A 27,047-nucleotide genomic window follows, 5' to 3' on the forward strand; every position below is an offset into this window, starting at 1 on the left:
TTTACATTTGTAACATCATTAAAAAAAAAAAAAAAAGAGTTACCTGGCATTGCTTAATTCTATGCTGCTTATTATTCATGTTGTCTCTGTTCTTAAGAAATCAAGAAGGTTTTATTACTTTTTAATTTTATTTGGTCAGATTAAAACATCAGATGTCAGTTATTTCAAAAGCAAATCTTTATGCAGTAGTGAAGAAATACAAACAGAAATGAGACTGGAACTGAAGACTATGGCAGTACAACAGCAAGAATAGTTAGGAGTTGCACAGAAGAGTCAGGTAACCCATTTGACTAAAAATGAAAGGTGTTTGTGGCTATAGGTAAAACGCAGATAGGTGGATAACACTGATGAGGGAGTCTTTTTAGAAGACATTTTAAGCATATTGGAATGTCCCAAATCAATAGGATATTGTGATGTCTGTAAAAAAATACACTTCAAAGACTGCTTGGTTTCCAGTCACCCAAAGTTGAGGGTGGACAAGACCATTCTGCAGAAACAAAACTTAAGTCATAAAAAGCAAATTTAAATCTTCCGCGATCCTCTAGATCAGTGAAAGGATATTGAGCCTATAATTCTGGAAGAAGCTGGAAAGTCAACCAAGTTTGTTAAAACAGTAATAAAGGATAATTTCAGCCACTGTTCCTAATAGAGTGGACAAATGAGACAAGGTTTAAAGACAAAACTTACAGACACCATCAATGAAGCAGCTGTTCCTGGAGTACAAGGAAGAGAGATCACTCTCTACATAGCCTGAAGTAACTTGCAGTACCTGGTTTAAGAAATTCTTATGGTCAAGACACACAGTCATAGTGACCACAGTAATTAAATCTGATATATTTGGGAAAGGGATGGTTCCCAAACTTGGTGTAGTAACAACAGAGAGATTAAGAAACAGGAGGTAATAAAAAATTCAACAGTCAAGAGGAAGGATATGAAAATGCTTAGATTTAACATGATGGGTACTTAAATAGAAATTTGTAGCAATACATTGTGTCACTTGGGACATACGCCTTTCCCTGGTGTGATGCTCTGTGCAGCCACTGGAAATCCTGGCTGCTGCTTTGGATCTATAGTCTCTTCCTGGGTGCTAGATATAGCAGGACAGTTTAAACATACGGGTTCCTCAAACTCTCCAGAGGGGTGGGAGATGTCAAAGGGAGACACCAAACTTTCTCTACCCATTTTATGACTCTGCTCCAGGATATCATGATGGATGCACAGAAGGTACACATAGCCATGCATAAAAAAAATAAAACAGGAGTGTAAGATAACTGTGAGCAGACATCTAACTTGAACCATCTGAATATTAAAAGTATACTCCATCCTAGTCATTTGAGTCTTCCCATAGCGAGTGCAGAGAAACGATGCGCTTTCTGAGAATAATTCATCCCACTCACCCTCTGTACCCACCCTGGAGCAGAACAAATTGCCCTCTGGAAACGCCTGCCTCTCTCTTCTTGGCTGCAGAGAGAGCCCGGGTGGCTAATGCAGAGTGGACACCTAACTGTAGCCTGCTACAGCTAGGTGACATTAATGCCGGTCAGTACGGTTCAAGTTTGAAGGTGGAAAGTGGAAACACTAGTAGGGAGTTTGTACAGCAAATAAGAGAAGTTACAAAAGCAAATAGGAAATTATTTTGGGGGTGGGGGAACAACAAGCTGGTATTGAAATCAGAGGGCACTTGAACTATGAGAAATTAGAGGAGGTAATCAACTAAGAAACTAGTATTATAGAGGACAGGGGGTTTTTTACCAAAGTCTGTAGTATATGCATTGTTGGTCAGGATCTGTACAAGACACTTATCAGTTGGCAAAAGTGATGTACTTTTCCTAGTAGCAGAGTGTGGGTTTCTGTAAAATGTACTGACTTCAGACAGTCTGCTTCTAGGTTGCATTTGGCATTAAAGTACTAAGGGGAACAGGATGTAGCTGGAATGGGTGGGCGTTGCCTGGTTACCCTGCACCCAATTTTAAGCTCCAGCAGAAGCCATCTTGGTCAAAACTTGTCAATCTTTTACAAGAGGAAGAGTAGCTGAAGATGTGTGTTGGAGATGGCCAGTCATGCAGCCCACAAGTGGTTTCAGGCACCTTTGAAATCTTTCTCAGATATAGTTTCTCTCGCGTATTTTGCTCGTGTCCCTTCACTCTGCCATACTGGTCTCATACAGGATTTGCCACTAAGTGGGCTAATTATCTCATTATTAATAAAATTCTGATGCTACACATATAGATTCATTGCCTCAAATTCCTTCGAGCAAATTACGTGATTGTACAATTGCAAGTCGTTGGAAAATTCTGGTGTCTGACTTACTTAAATTCCATTCGGAATTATCCAAGACCTGAGTGCTTGGAAAGCAGTGGTACTATACCTTTATCTCTTGGAATAATTTTTTTGGAATTTTAAGTTTTATTTTTCCATAATCTCAAACTGTGTCAGCCCACATTGCTCGGTAATAGCCTGCAAAATTAATATCAATCAATAATGCTAACAGATTCTGCTCCATCATTTTTTATGTTGAGTGTCTGTTGGAGCTAGTTCTTTTATAGCTTGATTTACAAAGCTTGAAAATAGCTTTTTTTTTATTATGGAACTGCTAAGACAATATAATTGTAGTAAAGCCAATAAGCTGCTTTATTAAGCTTTTTGGATATGCATATTACATATGTTTGTGTGTGTATATGTGGAGAAGAAAAACCATTAAAATTCCAAGATTTGACTGCATTTATACCAGGAAGTTCAGAATTATTATTTTGTGACATGGATGAGGATTGTTAGGCATGTAAGACTGCAATTAGTTTGAAGTCTGTGCCTTAAAAATGTCTGAACAGTTTTCTTTTTTTAAAGTTAAAAAAGAAAATTGAAAGGGAATGAGGGCAAGCCAGGAAAAAAACCATCCCAAAAGCTAATTGTGTTTAAAAAAGTTTCATGACATTGAAAATTGGAACTTGGAACTGAAATGCCATCTCACTCCTAAGTATAATAAAATAGTAAATTTTATTAAATGTATTCTGGAAAGAGTAAATGAAAATTATAAAGCCTGATGTGAGTGGCAAAGAGCCCAGGCAATATCCAAAAGAGTAAACATCTAATGGCTTAACCTAACTGGGGCATAGTCCGCTGCAGCAGGCAATTGAACAGGGGATGTCAATATTTAAAAGCAGCAGAACTAATTTTTTAAACAGATGTCTTTTTTTTCCTCCTGTGTGCAGTACAAATATATATTTTTAAAGGCTTTAGGGAATATTTGGATGATGGGATTATGTGTCTCCTTTTAATATTGACCCTTTTTTTAATTTTTCAAATGTTGTAAAATTTAAGGTCACTTTGATCGTTCTTCTTGGAAGCATGAAATTGCCGTCTTTAAATTGCATTATTCACTCAGTTCCAGAACTTATTCATCCCAGAGCACATCCTTTATACAAAAATATTGCAATATCATCTTGTTGCCTTTTAAATGGAGGCTCTACTTAAAAAGTCTGTTGAGTTCTTGAAATAATTTAACTAACATTTTCTGAATGGACATGATTATTATGGCATTTCTAGTATATTGATCACTGTTATTTTCACAAGCCTGAAAAAGTGCTCTTGTGCTTTGGAAAATCTAAATCCATGTCGCTTCTCTGCCTTCTGGAGTGAAATCACACGGACTGTACTGCGCTTAGATCAATAGTCATATACCACAGGGGCTTGCGTACAGAGGCATTCATGGAAATGAAGACTACTGTGTCTTCCTGGATTTAGCAAAAAAAAAAAAAAATTCCTCTACTGTGTATGTTTCTTCCAAATGGACTTGAGACAGTTATTTCTCAGTCAAATATTTTCATAATGCAGACATGGATTCTTATTTCGGAACATAGGGATGCCAGTTGTGCTGTTTGAAAACCAAGACATGCCTGCATGAAAAGTAGGTAAGGGAAATCACCAAGAAGTTTGACTTTTTCTTTACAGAAAGTCATTTCAATTCTGTGATAACACAGAAAGCGGCTGAATGGACCTTTATAAAACATATGAACTAAGTCACTTCTAAGTGGAGACAGCTGGGGTCTATTTAATATCCTGTGTAAAATGGTAGAGGTCAGCTTCCTGGAATAACTTAGGAGTTTTATTTCACGAATATCCTACTGCTGCAGGGACCTGGGGTGACGGTGAGGCTCTCAAACTAAAATGTGCCATAAGGAAAAGCTCCAGGGCCACAGCTCTCGTTCTAGCTCTGCATTTGGTGCGGGACGGCCTGCGGTATCCGCGCATCCTCATAAATGTCTGTTACGTGGGTGCTTATTAATGCAGGCAACTAGTCTCATTTTTTTCTTCTAATCCTATATTCTTATGATTTAGGCATTGGGATACTAACTGAAAATCATCGAGAAGTGACACTTTGGACAACAAGTGATTCTCAAGTGTACTGATGACACTAAATACCTAGGTTATTTTGTAATTTGGGACCTTGGTTCCTGAATCGCGTAGCTTATCTTGACAGTTTTATGATGTCTTTTTTCCCCTTGCAATTAATGCAGCCATATCTTTACTATCTAAGATTGTACATTTCCTTAATGTGTTCCCTGTATCTATCCAATTTAATTACTCTTGACTCCTTGAGCTTGGAATCTTATTTTGTTTTCTAGCTCCTGCTCTTCCATTGTATATTGGCCATGTGGGTGAAAAAAAAAATATTTCTCTTTGTAGGCCAGTACCACTGGTAAGTGTTCACCCACACACACAGAGAAGTTACACAATATAGCAATTGATATAATTGGTAGTCCAGTGACACCTTAATTAAAAGCCTGTGCTACAATAAGCGTGAAAATTCATATAAAAATTGTATGTAAATAGTGACGTCCAGTATGATTACATACATTTCACAGTGTGAAAATTTGGCTTTTTCTTGACTACATATTTAAACAGAAGATAAATGGAAGCTCTAAAGAAGAACTAAGACGGGTAATTGTTTCTGTTAGGTGGAAAAAAGATGGCAATTGAAAAAAAATAAAATAGTAGTGTGTCACTGGAATAGGCAAGCTGACCACAGCCAGAAAAGGCTTTCGTAGACTCTGCTGATTCTGTGGGCCCTGTATGGTGTGTAGCGTTGCCTGTTTAGGCAATTGTACAAAGGTTCAAGACCATCAGCTGTGGTATAAGTTTCTGTGCTGTTTCTCCGAACAGAGGTAAATAGGATGATTGTAGCATTTGGGGATGGGTTCGAGAAAATAATGAGGAGCAACTCCTTCAGCCCTCGATGTCTCTTGACATTCTTGAAATAAAAATAATTACATTAATAAAGCAATTCATATATGGCTTAGAAAGGGTTAGAACAATTTCCACCTCACCCAGTATTCTTCTGAAGTCAGAAAAAGCAGATAGATAGCTTAGGGAATGGTGTAAGAGCAGGACAGACCTGAAGTGATAATTCCTGGCAAATTAAGGCTCAACAGTTTTGACACCAACTCACTCTATGATCTTAAGTAATCTGCGTCCACTGCTTTGTAAGTCCATGCAGCATTTGCAAGCAGATGTGAGCCAGCCCTGCCTCATTCCCGGGCAGATGCCTACTCACTCTGCCGGTGCTTTGAGCCAGCTGGAAGCCGGGTAGCCATGTTAGCGCTGCGGAGTCTCAGCCATTACGCTCTGCTGTCCTCAGATCTTCCTCAGCTCCGCTTGAGCTGACACTGGCTGCCTGGACGTCTCAGAACACGCTCTCCTTTGCTTGCAGAGCTTGGGTAGATGTACTTTGTTTTCATTTGCCTAGACGTAAAAATGTTTTAACGCTCCAGGAACCAGACCTTGTTTTGCAAGATTTATTATAGTTTGCTCATTTCTTTCAGAAATGTGAAAGCCGTTGTTGCAAAACAACCAAAATACAGTTTTGTCATGTGTTTACATCTGTCGTACACTATAATTTACAAAATGCTGAATTTGTTTCAAAACTATCCATGCATTAAAATGTAAACCCTCATCTCATGCTGCTAAAAGACACCCCAGAAGAAATAGTTGCCTTTGCCCCGAAGTAATAAAACAGTCGAATAAAATTTATTGCCAGCTCAAAATGCTACTAACACCTCATTTTCATTGCCAAACTCTGCAAATAATCTTTAATTTGTTTTCTTTTACATACGTGTGCAAGAGCTTAAAGGAAATACTTAAAGAGCTGTACAGCCTGTAGAATACTTCACTCCGTGTGCATTAATCTTTAAATGGCTGGCTCACAGTAAACTGGCTGGAAAAGGAGGAAACGTGTATTAGACGTCTACCTGAAGAGCTGGAGGATGAAAGCACCTGAAAATCTTACACAAATAGACATTTTTCGGTTTCTTTGCATGTGCTATGAATTAATTGAAAATAAAAAAAAAGACAGCTTAGTAGAAGAAATGACATGACAGCCAAGGAGCTTGTATGGCAACGTGTGAATGTCTGTGAATGGGAACAAGAGAAGCCATGAAGTCCACATTTTTAAAAACTTGTAAGATGTAATGTCTTAAATTCTGATGAAACGTGTAAGGAACTTGCATGCTAATGGAAACGAGGATCCCTTTTTATGTATCGAGTGTTTAAGAGCAATTGCCCCCTGGCTAAATTTATTAAGCCAGAAAAATCTTGTAAATTTCTATTGAAGATTTATTAGTCCCATTTGTTTCTGTTCTGTACAACATGAATATTAAACTCAATCCTGCAAGTTTGTCACAGGTGAAACTCCCTTTCAAATTAAAGGAAATTCTGGACCTGAGCCAAAGCCAGTTAAATACACGTACTGACTTCATGAGGCTTGGGTAAAGGCTCTTGTGTGCAGAGCTTTTTAGGATTGATCCTGGTCTGTGGGGGTTGAGTGAATAGGGCAGAGGCGTTTTCAGTGTCTTTTTTTTTTTTCTTTCAACTTCTCTCTCATTTTTTTTTAAGATCCTCATGAGAAGAAATATTTTTAAGTATCTTCAAAAATCAATTGAACATAATCTGGCATCCCACCAAGTAAAATTGCTCAGTTACGGTCTTCCTGGGAAAGAGTCGTCCCTCCTAAATTCAGTTAAATTCAAGCATCTTGTCTAAATTAGTCATGTAGGCGTCTTCCATAGCAAGCAGGGAGAGACAGTACCCCCCCCCAGAGTGATTCAACCAACCTGCTTCTTTCCCTTGAATATATGGAGGCCTACATGACCCGTTCAGACTAACCACCAAACCCCTGAGCATCTCCACTACGAGTTGTATCTCTCCCATGGTAGCTGAGAGGAGAACTTGGCACTCCATGAGCTCTGCTAGGCTGTTGTGTAGATGGGTGGCATTTGAACTGTCTGATGATGGGTAGCCAGACAGCTACGTTCAACGGAGTTGTTAGTTTTCTTGCAAGCCTTAAATCTGCCTTCTGTATGTGCTGAATTTAAGTGTTACCTTAACTTTGTATTCTCTTAGTTTTGATGCTTTGGTTTTAGAATAAATATCCCCTCACTGTTTTCTTTCTCTTACAAAGTTATATATTACTCTCTGCCACTCATTTTTTCTTTTAGAATGCAATTTATGAAGAGGAGTGCAATGTTTAGGTGCATAAATCTGTCTGCCTCCCAAAACCTGGCCAAATCCTGTTTGTATTTCATACCCATGTGAGCAATTGCCTTTGTCTTTTGATTTTTGGAAATCACCTGAGTGCTATTTACTTTTGGGCAGATGGGATGTGATTCGTAGCACGTTGAGCGATGGCAACAGGACACAGTACAGTGCTACTGGGAGGTCAGTTGAGTTCACTGTGCTCCCTTCCAGGTTTTGCTGAAGTGAATGGAGGAATTCCCTTTGTCTGAAGTTAATGGTGCCCCTGGCATCACGGCACATGGGCTTCTTGGGAATATATCTGGCCTCAAAGCCTGATCAAAGTCATTCCTCATATCAAGTGTAGCCAAAAAGCACCGTGAACTGCGTCTCTATATTTATGTCTTTTAACCTCATGCAGGACAAGTGTGTGTGGAAATCAACACACAAAATGTAAGACACCTTTTGGATTTTCACTTGGTCTATTGCTGAATGTGGCAACTGCGTTCGCTGCCTAACCACCGTGCTTGCGTTGGAAGTGGGTGGATATGTCTGGTCCATTTTCAGGAAATTTTGAGCAGTTCTAGTGAATCCATAAACAGATTCTTTCAACAGATTGAGACATTTTTTAAAAGTTGCTTTCATGCGGTTTAATTATCTGGTGTAAAATTGCTGTTTCCATTTGTAAGATAACAAGAACTGTTCATATCCATTGCCATTTTCTAGTCCCCCAGGAAAAGACTGGAAAAGCAACAGTTCACAGTTCTGTTCATTTCAGAATTTAAGGAAAAACAAATATTGCGATGAACTCTTTGGAATAAATCATGAACATCGTTTTCAGAGACGTATGGCAATATTCAAGAATTAACTTGAGTCCTAAAGGTAATTAAATAGTCAGGAAGGAGAGACTGTGGTACGGATAAGGACACTGAGGTGCAAAAGGGGAGCTCACATGCAGGGCCCCAGGTTGTAGGGTTCTCACTGCATGAGTAAGAGAAGCCAAACCAGGAACCACAAACACCAACTATCACAGTAGATATGGGTTTAAACAGCATACAGGGATTTACATTGCTCTGTCCAGGTAATGACTGACTGAGTATAAGGAAGACAAAAATAATCTTTTTTGGCCTTTTGTCTTTCACTCCACGTGCACAGACGATTCTCTTTTTTTTTTTTTTTTTTCCCTTCCCTGCTTTCATTTCTGAAAGATGCCAGGCATATAAGGGAGATGAAGCTTTAGATGAGGTATACTTCCTTAGAAGTCACTTAGGTTATTTGCATGCTGGAAGTTAAGCGCAGTGTAAGTTCTTTGGTAGTTCAGGGCTAGTAGATCATGCAAGATCAAGACCTATGACAGGTTTTTTCTGCACACTGCTACCCTAACTCCAAAATTGCATTTTTGTACTGAGAGATCTAAAACCATTTCATAAAATACTGCTCGAAGCTTGTGTTATGTCAACTGACCATGCTGTCATAGCAATAAACAAACAGACTCTGTAAGAAGTTTGCACCTGATTTCCCAGTGGTGCTTGTTTCATTCTGTTACCAAGCATTTTCTTTGCTATAATGTTATGCAGAGAGCCGAGAACGTTGTATTTAAGAAATGATACATAATAATAAACCCAAATATAAACAAATGAGCATGACAGTGAACCACGCAATGTTTTACCGTGCTTTACTCCTATGTATACTAATTGCTTTCTGCTTAATACATGGATATACAGCATGTTACATTAAAAAGCCTACAGATTTCCTTAATAATTCCTTTGATACATTAGAACAACACAATTCAAAGGACTAAAAAGAATGAATTTGGTTTTCAAATTAACAGTTGTCTTACTAACATATATGCTATTTATTTACTTTGTGCATATCAGTATTGGCAACTTTAGCCAATTTAGCCTTTTATTTTTCTTTAGGCTTTTTTTCCTTTCTGTTTTCCTGCTCTTTTGCAGCCGAGTTCACAGTATTGTTGAACCATGGAAGTTTTCCTTTTCTAAAAGTCAGCTCCTGATCCTTCTTTGAGAAACACAGGCCATTTGGTCCCATCTCTCCCTATGAAATGTTGTAGAAATGTGTTCTCTTAAAAGGCTTTAATGTGTCAGTGTCTCACAAATCACTACAACAGTACTTTTTCTGAGGGTCTTGATCAAAACTGTTGTTAATGCCAGTAAAAGAACCACAGGAAGACATTTTGCACCTAGTGCTCTCTCTCCCCTCCTCATCACCATCACCGTACCAGCTTTGGGCTCCTTTCAGCTGCTGCCAGTACTGGCCCTTCTTCTTAGGAAGTGGTAGCAACATCATCAGGGCTCAGGTGTATTTGCACCATTTAGCAAGCCCCCTTACCTTACTTGTTCATGGCTCTGATGACTAGATTTGCTCTTCAGAAGTACTGTCAGTCAGGCTGTGGTTGCTTGCATTCCTGAGGGCTAAACGTACGCTGGAAGGTTAATTCGGATTCAAACAGAACCTGAGTTTTGCATACAGCTGCCATCCCCTGGTAGAATTGTGGCTGTAGAGTAACCTGAGGTCGTTCAGGAACAGCAGTCCCTGAATTGGTGGTAAGCATCAGAACAGTAGACCTCTTCTGTCATCTACTACAGTACCTGCTTCTGTTTTTTTTAGGTTTCCCCATGCATCTCTAAAAAGCAAGAGCTTGGAATCAAATTTGCATTGGAGTTACTTACCACTTAAAAAATCCTGAATTAAACATCTCGGGAACTGCTGTGATATTGCAAGGATTTAAAAAAAAAACCTATATGAGATGGTACAGAGTATTAAACAGGACATCTGATTTTTTGCTGTGAATACATTTTATATGGAGTAGCGGGTTATTATTTTCTTTATTTTTGATATGTTGGCATCACCATTAAGTCTCAAGTGTAGATAGATTAGATTACTAAGCTACTAAAGAATGAATGATAATTTATACTGTTGTAAAAGCTTCCAAAGATGAGTTGTTGGTTTTATTTAAATCTAGGAAAGAGGTGATCAACTTAGATTTAGATCCTGTAGGTTTGGCACAAGCATGAATTCAAAATGTAAACTGAAATGTGGAGTCTGTAACAATCAGTTTGACTGTGCGCTACACATGAATAAAGACTGGATTTTGTTGTATCTCATCCTGCACCAGGTAGAGCTGGGAGGCCAGAATAACTTCTGTGATCCTTTCATTTGAATTAAACAAAATCAATATTCAGACATAAGTTTTATTTACATGTTGAGCAATTTAGGGAATGTAAAAAGGAATGCAGCTTTCCCTGAGGGAGGTATTCTACAGAAAATCTAAAACACTTAATAAAAGATGCACATGCACTGCCAATGAATTGGAGCATCTTTAATTTGTACTCTGAACTGGAAGCTTATGGAAGCTTACTGGAAGCTCCCAGTACTGTATAACAGCAGTGTACATGACTCTGAAAGGCAGCGTACATTTGCTTGCTCGAGGATCACATGAGAGCACTATGAATAGGTCAGACAGCTATTGCTGATCCTAAACAATCTGTCAGCAACTGTCTTTGTAACAGGCCATGTTATTTTTCTGTTTTGGGGGTGACTTGGCCTGTCCCTCGCAGAGAGAATCTGACAGTCTGTTTGGTATGGCAGCACACAGGAGTAAGGGTAGGCACCAGCAGGCTGGTATTTTCCCTCGGTAATAGCAATTGCTCAGTGTGTGGCCAGTTTGGATTTAAAATCAATTACAATGAGATGAAGCTGTTAATGGACTGAGGAGGAGTTAAGTATTTCAAAAACTGATGAACTGTAGGACAAGTCCTGAAAGTGAAGCTTTGCAAGGCAGTATATTGTTTGAATTACTGAGCCTCACCAGATCCATTTCTGGTCCTTGCCTATTAAAAATAATCTCCCTTCGCAAAGAAGGTGAACAAGAAATGGCAGTGTGAGGGCTAAAAAAGACAGCACGCTGCTATAAACAAAGAGAGGTGCAGAGAACATCTTGTCAGGCATATTTTTCCTTGAAGTAAAACTCTTAACAACTGAATCTTTTAGTGACTTGGGTGGCACAGTGAGTAAATGTACTTGGCCTTTTCATCTTTTGGGCACAAATCTTGGCTTCTGTTGAAAATGAAAATTAGTTTTGGTGGTTTCATTGGAGCAGACATTTGTCTGCATCACAAAACCATTCAGTCTGGCACCAGGGCTCGTCAGTGCTTGAGTGGGGCCCAGCGCAGGAGAGCAGGGGTGTTGCAGGTCAGGGCTGCAGTCGGTACTGAGCGTTGAAAGCTTGCCCAGTCAGCCCACACTATCGGACTTTAGCCAGTGCTATTTACTTCACTTTCAAGAGCATCTATTTCTCTCTGTCACTTTCTCTGTCTCTCTTCCTCACACACACTTAAAGAACAAAAACATCTTTTATACAGCTAAGCATTTTAAATAATTTTTCCAAGTCAGAAAGGGAGAGAGACTGGAAAAAATTACAGCACAAAGCTCAACTTGCAGATGAACGATTGCCTTGTTATCCTAATATCCCCCTTCCTTCCCTTAAACCTCACTGGTGAGTGGGCTACAAGCAAGAATATTGGCTGGGCTCTGCTGGAGTAGGTCTCCAGGATAGGACTTTCTGCTGCCTTGTTTTCATCATGCAATTGCTTCTTCGCGGTAGCTCTTTCTGCTCTGTGCACAGCAGATAATGAATGAGTGACTGCGGAGTTGAAAACATCTATCTGCATAACATCTGCCTGTCATAGATAAATCCATGTATTTTATCTGATGTTATGTATGTTCTGCCCTTTTCTGCTATTTGCCTGAAAGAGGTTTCTTCTGAAGACAAGAAGAGATCCTGCTACTCTTTCCTGCAAGGGTAGCGAAGCAGGAAAAATGTTCACAAACTCCAAGAACTCGGTAGAAATGTAGAGAATAAGGATTTGAGATGTAAAGTTGCCATAAGCAGCGTAGAGATACCCAAGCTTATTTTAATCGAGTTTGACTCTAGGCATCTGACTGCTGCTGGATGGAGCTTGTGGTGGGCTAATTTACTGTGCTGCAGGCAGTGCTATGCTGTCACACTGTACGTTTTCAGTACCAAGGTGGGTCAGTTGAGTGTGGTCTAAGTGTCTCTGCATTATGTTGCAGTCTGCCATGGAGGTATGTCCTAAGTATTGATGCACATTGGTGCAGCTGCAGCTGGCGTGACAATCACATTGGGAAGCTCCTGAAGACCCTATACGCTTTTGAAAATGGAACTTAGGTCTTGCATTACCACGTGGTCTTACAAATGTTATCCCAGAAAAAAATGCACTTAAAATATGAGGTATTTTGAATGTACTTATGATGATACTGTTCACCTGCATGTGCTCTTTTTTCATCTCAAAGTACTTCACTAAAGCTCCTTCGAGCGAGAAAAATCTATGTCTGAAATGATTGCTGATTAAGATGAGACAAAGCAGCATGTCCTGAACAAAGGGAAAGAGCTCTGTCATACGTTTCAGAGTGTGAAGCTCTATTTCCTGTTTTGCTACGTGGGACATGGTTCTCGTAACGCACATGTTCCACTCCACTTGCCCAGCTATTGTCTTCTTCATCTGAAATACGGCCCCTTTGTTACAATACATTGGGTATATGTGATTCCAAGTAGAGACTGGTTTCTGTTAGCAGCCTTTTTCCTCTTCAAAAGCAAGAAAGGAGAAGGTAGCTAATATTAAAAGTATGGGGAAAACTTTTTTCCAAGGAGTACGTAGTTTAAGAAGTTGGGGTGAACTTGTTGGGCTTGCTGCTGAGCGGCTTCCAGAGAACAGAAGAGTCTAAGGCTGCTGCTGAAATTTGGACTCAAAGGATGCCTGACTGTCATTCTTCAATGCTTTTAGGTGTGAGAGGCTGAAATTTTCTGTGCCCTTGAAAGTTATGGACTCACAGGATTAACCCGAGCTAAAGGCAGTGAAAGCAGAAGCTTTTCAGGCTCCTCTGCACATATTTGTCAATAAACCTCAATCGTGACCTGTAGTAGTCCTGGTATCCCAGTCTTGTGGTGTTTGCATAAACACTGTCAATCATACATAAATTCTGTGCTGGTTTTCTGTCATGTGGATAAATACCTTTCGGAGTTAGGTTGAGACCACCAAACTCTTTTCATCTGAGTCTTTGTCCAGACTTACGAAACCTTAAAACTGTAGCGTATTACTATGCCACTACTTACCACACCACAGTCTTCTTAAAAGTTTCTCCTGCTCATAAATCAATGGCTCCAGTTCTCTGTCATGCGTAAGCTAGGAAGTAACTCTTCCTAGGAAGACACTGTTCCCAAGAAAATTAAAGTAAATCCATGTTATTGAAAAACTTTAGAGGACAAGGACTGTGTTTTTGTTCAGTGCTGTGAGTGACCAGCAAAGTAAAGGGATATGTGTTCATGTTGGATTAGTCCTACTGCAATAAAAATAACAATAAGCTTTTCAATGCATTGGCAGCAAGTATCTTATTCTTTGGTCTTCCCTTTGACTATGATCTGGCTAATTTTCCAGATGTACTTACTCATTTGTTTGACAATAGCTAAGACAACTGATGTCCTATGGTTTTTCAGGTCTTACAGTCAGATCTGGTTTTTGGTATTTTTTGCAGGTAGCTTGGGCTACTTGGGTTTGGTCTCCATCACTGTTATCTCAGTTTTCTCAGGAAAAAAAAAGCTTATTCCACTTGAAAGTGGGTAACTTTATAGCAGTTCTCAGAGCATCTCAAAAGCAAGTCCAGTAACATTTAAGGACTTTCCAGAAGCAGTTACCAAATTAGTACCAGTCAGTAGATGAAGTAGTTTTCAAAGGAATTAGCATAACTGTGTCTTTTCTTATAAAGGCATTAAGCATTCAGACTGTATATTGTAAAAGGAAGATGAGCTAAGGCTGCATTTGTCATATTACTTGTTGTAAGAAGCTTCAAGACGCATCATCTAGTTTTCTGTGTTCAAAAAAATCAAATTATTTTTGTAGGAAGGCAGGTATTCTGCTAGGCTTTAGTAAGATCCACTAGGTCCTAGACATATAAAATAAAGCAGAGACAGATTTGTAGCTGACAAGTTTTTTTTTTTACTTTAGTACAATTAACTTTGAAAAATGTCTGCATTAAAACACAGGTACTCCGCAAGTGTCTGTTTAACAATGTTCCAGTTCAGATTGACACATCAGGCGGTGTATGACTCCCAGCCAAACATCTTGTTAAATACTTGCAGGATTTCCCATAGCGGATCTTACTTTAATCAAATAATTCAAACGTTTCTTTTGTAAGTACAATAAAAGGGCAGGGCTTGTGTTTACAAAGTATTCAGCATGGAAATCCTGTATTAATTGAGGTACATTTACTTCACTTAGGACAGTGTCCACATAGTAACTCTTTAAATAAAAGGCCTTCTTCTGTTGCCTGTTCCAGAGAGGCAATCACATGCAAAACTAACCCGTCACGTACAGAAAATCATGAGGAAATGGCTTGAGAGATGTGCACTGTAGACAGCAGAGATGTTCCTAGCTAAAGAAGACAACTTTATGGATGATTTTCTCACAGTCGATGTAAAAGAACATAATTTATAAAAAGGAGTTTTATCCCTATGGAAACTACTAAATAAAGAGGCTGCGTCTTTCTCGATCTATTTCCAGAATGATTAGCACAGGCAATGCCAGATGTTGTCTTTTGGTAATATCGTGGATTCACATAAGCTGTGCTTTAAATTATTATCTTTCTAAAGCAGCAGCTGTATTTTCTGTGAGTAAACAAGATGTGCTTGCACCCAGCCTGGTGCAGGATCTGGAGTTTTTATTATTAACAGTAAAGCATTTAGAGTTTCACATAAAGGGTGTATAAAAAGGAAAGATAATACTATTACTCAGTAATAGGTAACTAGAATTGCGCTCCTCTGAGTTCCTTATTTTGCTGTGCCAGAAAATGCCAGAATCAAAATAAGCCACATACAGATGAATTAAACAGAGAATCAGCATTTCCCTTCACAGTGAGTTGGAAATTACATGTTGCTTCTGTATTCTATACAGTGAAATCTTTTTTCCTTTTTTTCTTGAATTATAATTCTGCTATAGTTGAAAAGATATTTTTGCCACTGTATTAAATACCTGGCAAAAAAGGTGTTTTAGAACATTTTTAGGTAAATGTAGGTCAACACAAAGGAATCATACAGTTGGAAATATTTTCCAGTGTTTATGTTCAGATGTTCAGACCTGTCTGGCTCCTCTCTATTTGCATGTGTTGGGGTTATAGGCAGTCCGGCTACATTCCACATTGATTTATATAAATATATTGCAGATTATTAACCTCCAGCCAAATACCAGCAAATTTCACTTTTCAGGAAGGTTTGTGACTTTTCACAAAACTGATTTACTGTGTACAAGACATCTGTCTTCCATGTACGCCCCATTAAGGGAATCTTGAAGAGAACAGTATTTGTCTTTATGAGAAATGTGCCAAGACATTTACTGTTACAGTCGCTATGTTACCATAATAATTTAATTAATATTTGTTCATATGATGATTACAGATTAAGTACAGATTACTCTTCTAGTAGAGGTAGGGTGACAGTCTCTCCATATTCTGTAACTCTGGTTCCCAAATTGTTACTCACTGAAAAAGCTTCTTTAAGCTAAAAGGAATGTGCCTGCATCCATTTTCAAAACATGGTGGCTAATAATTCTTAAGTGTCTGACCAAAGATTATTTGGGAAATGCTGTCAAAGTGGGACCACAGCTTTAACATGTTAAATCTGTATCATCTCAAGTGAAACATACTGCTCTCCTAAACCTGGATTACAGTCTTTACAGATAGTTGTGCCAATTCTTATCTTCCCTTCTCTTGTGAAATGTTTTGAGATTTAAGGTAAGAAGTAAAAACTCAGTGCAAAGTGTTTTCCTAGTCTATTTGTCAGATGTCCTCTTTGAAAAGCAGTGACCCCCAAGGCTTTGTGCGTGATCTGTTGTCTACAGCTCCTGCATATAAAGCCTTCAGTCCTAGGAAAAACAACAAAAATATTACTTGATAATGTTATCAGAAATCCTGCACTTTGCACAAAGTAAGGAAGCAGTTACTCTAAGAGGATGAAAGATACATGTAATAAAGCAACGTAACTGCCATGATGCTGACCAAAATATGCACTAGTATCAACACTACTTTAGTTTGTTATCGATGATAGGTTCTTCAGTTTAACTGTGTAGACTTTTTTCTCAACAACTGTATTCATACATTTTTTAAATGTATTGTCAACTAATAAAAGTAGGAATTGATTTTCTGCCTCACTTCAGAGAGAAAGGCAATATCTGATCTGTACAATTTAAAACTAAATGAATAAACACATTATTAAAGTATGTGAGTGGGGAACAAGCGCCCTTCCATCTGTAAGGTAGTTTCCTGTTGTGATTTTTTAGAAGTGGGACTTGAGGAAGGATAGTCACTGATAGAAGTATAGGTGTGAAGCATAGAAGGATGGGCAAACATTTGTGAAAAAGATAAAACAGTGATTAAAGCTGGTATGGTAGATGAAGTAGAGAAGATGACAGAAATCCTAATTAAAAAGAGAAAACAATAGAAAATAGAGTAATCAGATAGGAATGTGACATTATGAAGAGCTTTGCAAATTAGTTTGAATTTGATGTTGTGCAACGAGGTGAAATGATAAAGAAATTTCAGTAAAAGAATGACAGAAAGTGATGAGAGAAGAAAGCTTCTTAGTAGTGGTATCTTGTGCACAAAGCTTTTTTCCAGACTGCATCCTGACTCTGAAGGTATTCCTTGCAACCAGGAACTTGCAAGAGTAATCAGCAAAGAAATTCTGTTTCTGCCAAAGGAAATTTAATTATAAAGCCATGTAATAGTGAACATGGGAGTTATGTGGGAAGAAAGTGAGGGTGCATGCAAACACCCTGTATATTTTTTCTCAAAAATGTTTCTCACAATTTTTTTTTTTAATGACTGTAAGTGCTGCAGCATAGAATGTGGATAAATATCATGTATTAACTCTAGTTGCTCTGTCCAAAAAATATTTTCTTTTCATGTAATTATTTTACTTCGAACAGCTGATGAATTTTTAATACTTAATCCTATTTCAGAATCAACACATGACAGAGAGATATGATATTATTGATGTATCAGTAGTTATGTGATGAATCAAGAGCTCAAAGATTGCTCTACCTTTGGAAAGCTCTTTTTTCCATTCTATATCCTGTAAGAAATTCAAATAGACATGTATGAGCTGCAAGGTATATATGTCTGTACTGGTTCCTGTATACTTACCTCCTCTTTTCTTTTTTTCCTCTCAGATTGTTTGATGTGTGCACCGTGTCACGAACAGACAGAGAGACCAAGTTAACATTAGTGTTTGAACATGTGGATCAAGACTTGACTACTTACTTGGATAAAGTTCCAGAGCCTGGAGTGCCTACTGAAACTATAAAGGTATTTAAGAAGAAAAATTTTGGATGTTATTTCAGAAAATATTAGATAGGAAGGGCAAAGAGATAAATCACAAAGACAAACTGCGTTTTGATTCCATAGGATTTTGTTATATCAAAACTGAGTAATGCCCACCTTGGGACATGAATTGCAGCACAAAGATCCGTATTCACTAACAGATGTAATCTCTTTGTGGAAATGTTGCACTTGGGTTTTTTTCTCTTTTAGATTTATAAATCCCCTGAATCTCTACTGTTTTAGCAAATGTAGCATTCCAAATCATTAAGAATGACCTTTGCTTGCAGCTGGAGGCAGATGATACCATTATTGTTTAGTCCAAGACTACTTGAACCTTCCCTAGAAGGTGTCTGGTAGAGTGGTGAATATTGTCAGAATGGATAAAATAAATCCTGTGCTCCTATCCCTTTCCCTTTGCCTTTTGTTTCCCTAAGAGACTCCTTTCGTTTCATGTCCCTCTTGCCAGAAAGGCTTCTGTACAGTCCAGGAGCAGGAAATGTTCACTGTGGACCTGTGGTAAGCTCTGCAGAGGGTGGGCTCAAGGAAGGGGGTAGCCATGAGCAGTTGTTGTAGAAGCTGGGAAGGCTCTCAGTAACTGGAAGGATGATCATGAAGTTTTCCCGTCATGTTATCTCATACTCTGCATCTGTAAGGGAGGACCTCTTCCCAGGACAGGACACGCTTGCATCATTGGTACTAAAATATGTATACCAACTCTTCTCTCCTGGGAGTTCCACAGCGAAGTGCTACATTGAGGATCATAGCTTGAAATGTTTGACAAAATGTTTACGCCTGGGAAGAGAAGCAGAGGGATTGATGTTCCTACATTTTGGCTGTGTCTGTTTAATATTTATTTTGATTTTTCTTTTTTTCATGAGGAGAAATAATTTATGCTTTCAGAGACGGATTATCTTGCATTTGTATAAGTACTTTCTGGAAGTATGTTGTGTCATCTTAGTCTGGCAAAAGTCCTGAGGGAGGAAAAGAAAACATGAAGCCTATCTGAAATTTAGTTGTTTTAGGTTTTTTTTTTTTTACTAACAGCTTCAAACTTAGGAGTTGTTTGATCTTTCAGTATAAAATTAGACATAAAACTGATAAAGATCTTTTCACTTGTATCAAAGTCACAAATGTATAACATCAGTCAGTTCCAGCAACCATGTTTTTAAAGCAACCTTAGTGGGTAAAATAATTTTTTTTAAAAATGGATACAGCTTTGATTCAGTCTCAGCAGAAGACTGGAATGTACCTCTTGCATTTCAAGGACTCTTTTATGATAATGTTTTTAGGGTTCTACTTCCTTCTAGGGCTTTGAAGCTACCTAAGGGAACTGTATTTCAAAGTAACTAACATTGTGAAAATAACGTACAAGGTGACTGACATATTATCTAACTAAATATATTGAAATGGTTGGGGACTGAATGACCAAGCCTCTGAAATCTCAGTTTGAAATATCTTTCGAGCTATGTTTCATTTAAAGCAAATAGAAGAGGTGAGCATTGGACTAAAACATTTGTGATTTTCTAAAAGCCTGTTCTAAATGTGCACTAGTAGACTGTAACATGTATGTGTAAACATACATTTCATGGAGGTTGTATACTGGTGAAGGAAATTGTTGGGTTTGCTTTTGAAAAGCGCTATTCTGCATACGTGGCTTACTCGTTCAACCCAGTTGATATATCTGATAATTTGGCACAGTAAGAGAGAAAAAATTAGCCGGACAGAAACAAGGAGGAGCAATTCTGGTCTTTTATGTACAGTGCAAGTTCCACTGCAGCCTGTGAAATTAGTGAGTGTAAAATTCAGCTTGTGGTATGTGCAGCTCTTTTTAAATGGGTGAGGAAAAATGTAAAATTGCTGTTTACTTGGTCGTCGCTGTTGATTTCAACATTTGCACAGTAGCTGGTGTGTTATTTCTTGAATTCTGTTTGGCATGGGAAAAAAGAGATTCGGTTAACTTAAGCTGCACCCTGTTGCTTCGCTATTTATGTGAAAACACCCAGTTTATGGAGGTACTTTTTCTGACAGTCAGGGCTGATCACATGAGGAAGGGTCTCAAGGCTGACTCCTAATGCATTTCAATACCTTTGTAATGATACAGTGTTTATCGATATTCCTGGTAGAAACTGAAGCAAAGCATAGTTCTCCTGGCTGCAGGGAAATATTGCCATTTTGCAGCAACTGAGCGTTTAACCCAGAGCACATACATCGTTAACTGACTAATCTGACTTTTTATAGTTTGGCTTTTGAGGTTAATATGGATTTGTACTTCATTTATTTTCCAGAATTGCAGACAATTTGTGTAGAGTATTTCCCCTCACCACTAGCACAGTACAAAACAACTGCCAGTATTGTAAGACCATCTGTTAAAATTCTGCATGTGTCAGCAACACAGGGGTGCCAAATGAGCCAAGTAAGCTCTGGATAGCTTGAAGTTGAAGGATCTAACATACCTCTTTGGCACCATGGTGTAAACTCAACAGTTGTTAGTGGAACTTGAATGACATAAAATTACTATGAGAGAACTATCAGCCCCAAAAGATCTTTTCTCTGTGAATTAACTACCATCATTACGTACCATTTGGGGGTGGGAGGCTCAGCTTTTTCTGGTTTGGGGCATGCTGGGGTTTTTAGTTACCAACTGCCAAGGAATATAAGTGACATTGGTACCATTTTAAGAATTTCCTTTACGTTTAGCAGATAGTAGTCAGACTGTAGTAGTTCAGAGACACTAATCATAATGATCATTCAAACACAACTAAAGCTTTTGTCTGAATGCTGCTCAGCCATGCCTTTCTAATGTCTAAAGCCCTGCAGCAGGAGTCAACTCGAGGGTATTTTAGGAACATATCCACAGGTGCCCATAAAATGATAGAAGAGAGGCAGTTTCCCTTTGAGGCATTGCCTGGTAGTGGGAGTACTTACCCAGGATGTAGGGCAGACATGCTCACTTCTCCTCCCTGTCGCCAGGAGCCGAAATGCTGTAGCTATAGCTCTGGCTGCTGACTTCCAGGTTATTCTGAACGGAGGTATTTTAAATCTCTTCTGCTGAAGCACTTCCATTACTTTTTAATGGAGTATACTTTGGGCTAGAGGGATGGAGAACATGACTCCAAATACTTGTGGACATGGCATTCACCTTTGAAGGAGAACTATTCAAGCCCTTTATCTAACTAATATGTCTTTGTAACTACTGGATTATAGTCCTTCTCACCCTTGCTGGCTTCCTCTGTCAGACCTGATTAATATATGTTCCATACAGGATGAATCAGACTCAGCAATGACAATATCTTCCTTCTTTCCTCTCTACCCATCGTCTCCTCCCTTCTTTTCTTCCTGGGATACTCTTTAACTTTAGAGCAGTTTATGTGGAAATGGAAGGTATGAGTTCAGTTTCCTTAGGACACAGCTGTTAGTCATGCACAGGTCTTTGGTAATGTTAATGGCGTTAGCAGTTGAGCCTCCGAGAGGCTTGGCTCATTAGGAACTTTTGTTAGTTGACATAAGGGTAGTGGAAATGGGAGTGACACGTCTATGCCACAGAAAGATTTAAAAAAAAATAGTTAACAGGCCACTAAAGCGTTTTAATGTCTTAGTCTTTGGGACTGAAGCATGTTTTAAGCTGGGTGGTCACATTTTGATGTGATGCTTGTGAGGCTGGCATGGTTTTTCTGATCCCAAAGGATGTGTATATGGATATGGTTGTTATAGCACTAATTACATTTTTAGTATGGAAATCATGTGCCTGCAAACAAGTTGATGTTTATTGATTTAAGCTATTGTGATGTATATAGCAATATTTAGCTTTACATTAATATATGCATGTGATGGCTTGGTATATAGAGATGTAAATTAAGTGGTTTAGGAATGGCTCTTTGGAGTTCCCTCCAGTCATCTTGTTCTGCTGGGCCAAGGAGTCTGTAAGAGTGAGAGGGGATAACAAACTGTTACTGAGGTTCTTCAGTTTTAGTAATGGACAAAGTTAACTTTGCGAGGTAACGTCATTATAACTTGTGGCTTCTTGCAATAGTTTTCTTACAACTGACCAGAACTTAGCCTACCCAAGCTACACGTGCTACTTGGGCTGTGCCTGTTTCAATCTGACAGTCAGCAGAGGAGGGAACAGAACGAAGGTCTCCAGTATAGCAGGGGCATACGTTATCTATCATGGGATGTTAGAAGAGCTGGGAATGTCCTTCTACCCAGGTCTGTGATCTGTGAATCTTCGTGGTATTCCCCCCAGCCTGGAACAGGGCATCCAAATCACAGAGAGAACAGGGTTTAAGGTATATCCTTTTCTCTGGTGTTCCCTGATTCCTCACTCAAGTGAACGGTTTCTGTGGATATTATTCTGTATCATCTCCTTTGCATAGGAAGCCTAGATCTCTGTCTAATTCAGGAATGCAGATTTTGCAATTTAGATGCCTAAAATTTAGAAAGTACAGCAGTGAACCTGATTTCCGTTTGTGGATTTATCTGATTGATAGTAGCCCAAAAATTGAATTTTAAAAATATTACCCCCGTCCTAGAATAAATGTTGCTGTTGCATCCCTGTGCATTTCCTGTAACTTACATTACCTGCTATCAAACCAGGCAGACTGGTCACATCTTTGCAAGACTCTTAGAAAATTAATATGAAGATGTTGCTTCTCAGAAAGCAAACCAGTGTTCAGTGTTGTGAGGTGAGTCATCAGCCATCTGCCACGGTTGTACCTACTCAGTCGATCACATATGAGATGTGGAGCAGATGTCACACAACCATGCAATTCTGAAAACAACATAAGATATTCCAGGAAAACAGATTCGCCAGTACTGAGAGTCTTCAGTGTGGCCGTATTTAACAACATCAAAGTTAAAAGTCACTAAAAAAAGAGCCTACTCAAATTAATAAGAAAGATACTAAGAGAAGAGCTGTTACTAACATTTTCCTGTCAGTACTTTTGTGGTAAAGAACGAAGCAAAACTTAGTGAGAAATTTAGAGTCCACAAATAATGAATCAGATCCCCAGCTGATACTAAGAGGTGTAAATGATGCCCATTTGCAGCTGCTAAGGATCTCATTCTTTGTGGAGTATTTTGCAATAAATTTTGTTCTGAATCCGTAATGTGAATTAAAGAAGAGCTGCCACTATAAATAAATGAAAAACAAAAGGATTTAACTGATATATTATTATGGGATAAATCTTTTATTTTTTTCTCTGTTATCCTACTACCGGGGTTGGACTGCTGCATGGAAGGGTAGCAGGAGAGAGAGCAGGTGCGCTGCGCAAGTGGCAGCTCTGAAGGGACTAAACCTTAAAAAGAGGCTATTCTCCAAAGGGTGGTGGTTCCCTCTGTCGCAGGTGTTGTCATTTCTTTCCCATACTGTGCTGCGTGTAGAGACACAGCCACATCTCCTTTTGTGCGGTGGTGCAAGTAGCAATGTACGGTCTGACCAAGGGGCTAGGAGGAGACATGATTCGAATGAAGGGACTGCTGAGCACAGGATGCTACAAATATAATGTTGTATCTGTACAGTTACTTCTTTAGCTTGGACATTTTTACAGTCAGTGTACAGCCTTTGATTTCAATTATGGTGGCATTAAATATCTCCAAATCCCTACCATTTCCAAATTCAAATGCAAACATTTTCAAACTGATGATAATGTATAGTTGTTTTTTTGCAGTGCTGTAGCCCAGGACTGCCCAGACCTCCATTGCTTGCAAACTGAGAGCTCATAAAAATGTGAGGCACTCCAATAATTTTAAATCACTCTGTCCTGACTAGAGTGATTTAAAATCATTGGAGCGCTTCACATTTTTTCAGTTGTTCCAGTTTGGAACGCAGTCAAGCAACATTGTAGCATAATGCATGAAAGCAACCTGCCTGAAATAATAATTTTAGTCTTTCAAAACAGTGACACTGAACTAGAAATGTCACTGTGAAAAGATGTCTATCAAGGGCTCTCTAAATGGACATCTCAACCTACTTTACTTTTATGGCCCAAAGTCTCAAGGCAGCAGTACAGTCCAGTAGGGCCCTAAGGGACACATCCTTTTTGAAGTCAGAAGGAATCTGTTGTTTTCAATAGATGGAGGGCCAGAAATCATCTTTATTCAGAAAGTCAAAGGGAATTAAGAAACTGAAGAGATTCTGAATTGTGGGCAGGGATGGAGATTGAGCCTTTGGTAGAACAGAATTTATGATCAAGTCATTGCAAAATTACAGTATTACAAACACTGAAAGTGAAATGTTGCTATCAGCTCGTTTCATTTCTGTTAATTCTGCAGAGCTGGACGTTGATGTGATGCAAAAAAAAAGCTTATGTGATGCTGCTCTGGATTCCCTTGAGATGCTCTCGGATTATTAGTGACACTGGGTTTTTGCTATTGGAACATCAATGTGGTAGCAATTGCTATGTGAAATGCTTTGATGACACTGAAAGAAAGGGAGCACGTGGTAGGAATAATGCTCAAGCAGGTGTAAAAGTGGGGCTAGACTGCCAGGCAGCATGTCAGAGACAGTGCCGTACAGTTCCGCAGAGGGCCAGTGGCAGTTCCTTGGAGTGGGGAGTATTTTCAAGATGCTTTCCTTTGTCTCATGGTGGTGGTGTATAGTCGCAACTTGCTCTGCAAGTAAATCCTGCCTCAGTGATCAGCAGAAGCATCACTCATGTTTTCGGAGTCTTTCTCTTCATCAAAGATCAGATGCCACAGTTAAAGCAATTAAGAGAAAGCTGTTGCAGCTCATGGTGCACGTAAAGCAGTGGCCGAACAATAGACTGAAATGTTTGGATTTACCCGTGTTCTAAATTTTGCTTACAAGCCATATGTTACTTTTGACAAGTAATTTGAAGGTCAGACTGCAGCAGATGTGAGATAAAGAGGAGATGTTCAAAGAGCCATTCTTGATTTTTATTGGGGCAGATAGGAATCACTTTCTTAATAGTAGTTTCTGCACTGGAAGGAAATCAGGCCCCTATGCCTCTGCATACCCACAAAGCTATACTTCAGCCCAAAACAAGCGCATGGAGATGGGGAAGAGGAGACAGAATGACACAAATTGTGACAAGGTAGATATTTGGGAAACCTGGCCAACATATTTTTTCTTGTTGAACTCCAAATTCTAAGGGTTGAACTCAGCTGATCTGGGACAAGAAGCATTACGGCAGGATACCTTTCCCATCTCAGCCAACCCAAGTTATTGCAGCTCAGATTCTCTATACTAGAATACTCAGAAAGTGTCCATATTTATTCACAGCAAATACACAGCTGTAGTGTAAAATAATTCAAAAGTTGGCCACAGAAAATGCATAGCTAATAGAAGATAATATAGTAATCAAATAAGTTATTTTTTTATAAAACTTTTCTCTATGCCACCCCAAGAGAAATTTAATACTCTTGCACTTAGCTGTATGCACTGCTTTTATGCCAGTGAATACACAGGTTGTTTTATCCCACAGTAGAAATTAATTTGAAGCGTGTTACTTTAGTGGCACACTGATTTAATCAAGATATGTTGCGTTTGTTTCTTTTCCTCTGTAACAGATGTATTTAGCTTATGCCAGAGAACAAAGTCCCATACAAATGGATAGGGACAGAATTTTTTGTATTGCACGTAGAACTTGAAATTAGCTTTAAGAATTTAAAAATTATTAATATATATATATAGGCACATAAACACACACATATATACACATATAATTGTTGTAAAATTGCTCTGACGTATTTTCAAAAGAAATGTTGCTATTCCAGCAAGTGGGAGAAAGGGAAAGGGAAAGTCTATGATCATCACTCTGCTGTCTATGAAGTTCATGATTTCAAAGTAGCTGTGGGCCAGAAGAGGCCAGAACTGGCACCTCAGATGCTTAGAGAAGAGTCAAAAGTACAAGAATACAGAAGGGGTAGCACCAGTTCTCCTGTGCCTAGGGAGTGCTTAGTGTATGTTGTCTTTATATGTGTACACGTGAAGGCATACTACACATGCACGTACACGTGTATATATACACATGCATATCTGCTGATTCCCAGAGTCCATCCCATAGGCTTATGTTTCAGCTTGTCATCAGATACAGATGAGCTGGAATGAGGGCTGCTCTAGTCATAGGGAAGGAATAAAATGGGACCCAGCCGAGGCTGCCTCCTACTCAGTGTGTCAGATCAGAGACACACGGAGAGCCCCGTCCCACCTGCCCCTGCAGATACCGGAGCAGACACAGTTCCTCCCTGCTTCCCGTCCTCTGGCCATCACGGACAAAACTGCAAAGAAGCACCAGCCAGTGGCATCAGCCAGCTACACCCAGCTGCTGAAGCAACCAAAGTCAAAACCTCTGACACTCAGAGAGCTTCCAGTGATCTCAATTCAATGTTCTCTGCCTGTGCTAATCCCATTTTTTTCCAGCCCTTTTTTCCTTCCATCCTTCCCTTCCACATTCATTTTTTCACCTCACTTTCATTCCGTATTTACAGTGTATAGCACTCTTCTGTTCTTTCCCTCCCTCCAGAACTTTTCTCTCCATCGCTTTTCTTTCCATTTTGCTAATCCCCTCCTAACTGACTCCCATAAAAAAAGTAATATCATGGAACTGTCACACTGTTTCTCCACCTGGGGTCTGTCTTGTCCATTTTATTTGTGAGCTTTTAATGGAAGAGGCTGTGTGAAAACCCTTGACTGTATAGTGCCCACCATAATAGGTCCTCCTTTTTGGCTGGCCTTTACACAACACCTTGTTAAACACGAGTCATGATAATCAGATCCTACAACAGCATTATTTGTCTAAAATAATGCTTCTCCTCTGCTCTGCTGTTTCCCCACCACAGCCACAATGTCACACATTGACACAACTGCTTCCTTTATATATCAGTGCTCTGTAATCAGTGTATGGTTCATGTTACAGGTTTCTCAGGTTTCAAAGTGAAATAAAATGAGCTTTCTTCCATTTTGAGAATATCCTTCTTTTTAAGAAGTCCAAACAAAGGCACACATTATCAGTAAGTTCGCAAGCAGCTGCCGGAAGACAGAAAATTTAGAATGGAAACACGAGTGAAATAACAGAAATAGTGTTTGTTGTTTGCTCTTGGTGCGACAGCAAGGGAAAATATTTAGAAATTAAAATGATTGATTTACTTGTAGTTTTAATAAAGCAGACGTG

The 27,047-nt window shown here is 39.0% G+C and overlaps 1 protein-coding gene across 1 annotated transcript in view; it reads left to right on the forward strand.

The window, feature by feature from the left end:
- Nucleotides 1-27,047, forward strand: part of CDK6 (cyclin dependent kinase 6) — a 131,152-nt gene that overhangs the window by 13,562 nt on the left and 90,543 nt on the right. The window contains exon 3 of the mRNA XM_082326630.1: nt 17,766-17,901. Coding sequence (XP_082182756.1) covers nt 17,766-17,901 — 136 coding nt within the window. The remainder of the gene's footprint in view (nt 1-17,765; nt 17,902-27,047) is intronic.

The sequence above is a fragment of the Platalea leucorodia genome (genome assembly GCF_965183815.1).
Source record: "Platalea leucorodia genome assembly, chromosome: 1".
NCBI lineage: Eukaryota > Metazoa > Chordata > Aves > Pelecaniformes > Threskiornithidae > Platalea > Platalea leucorodia.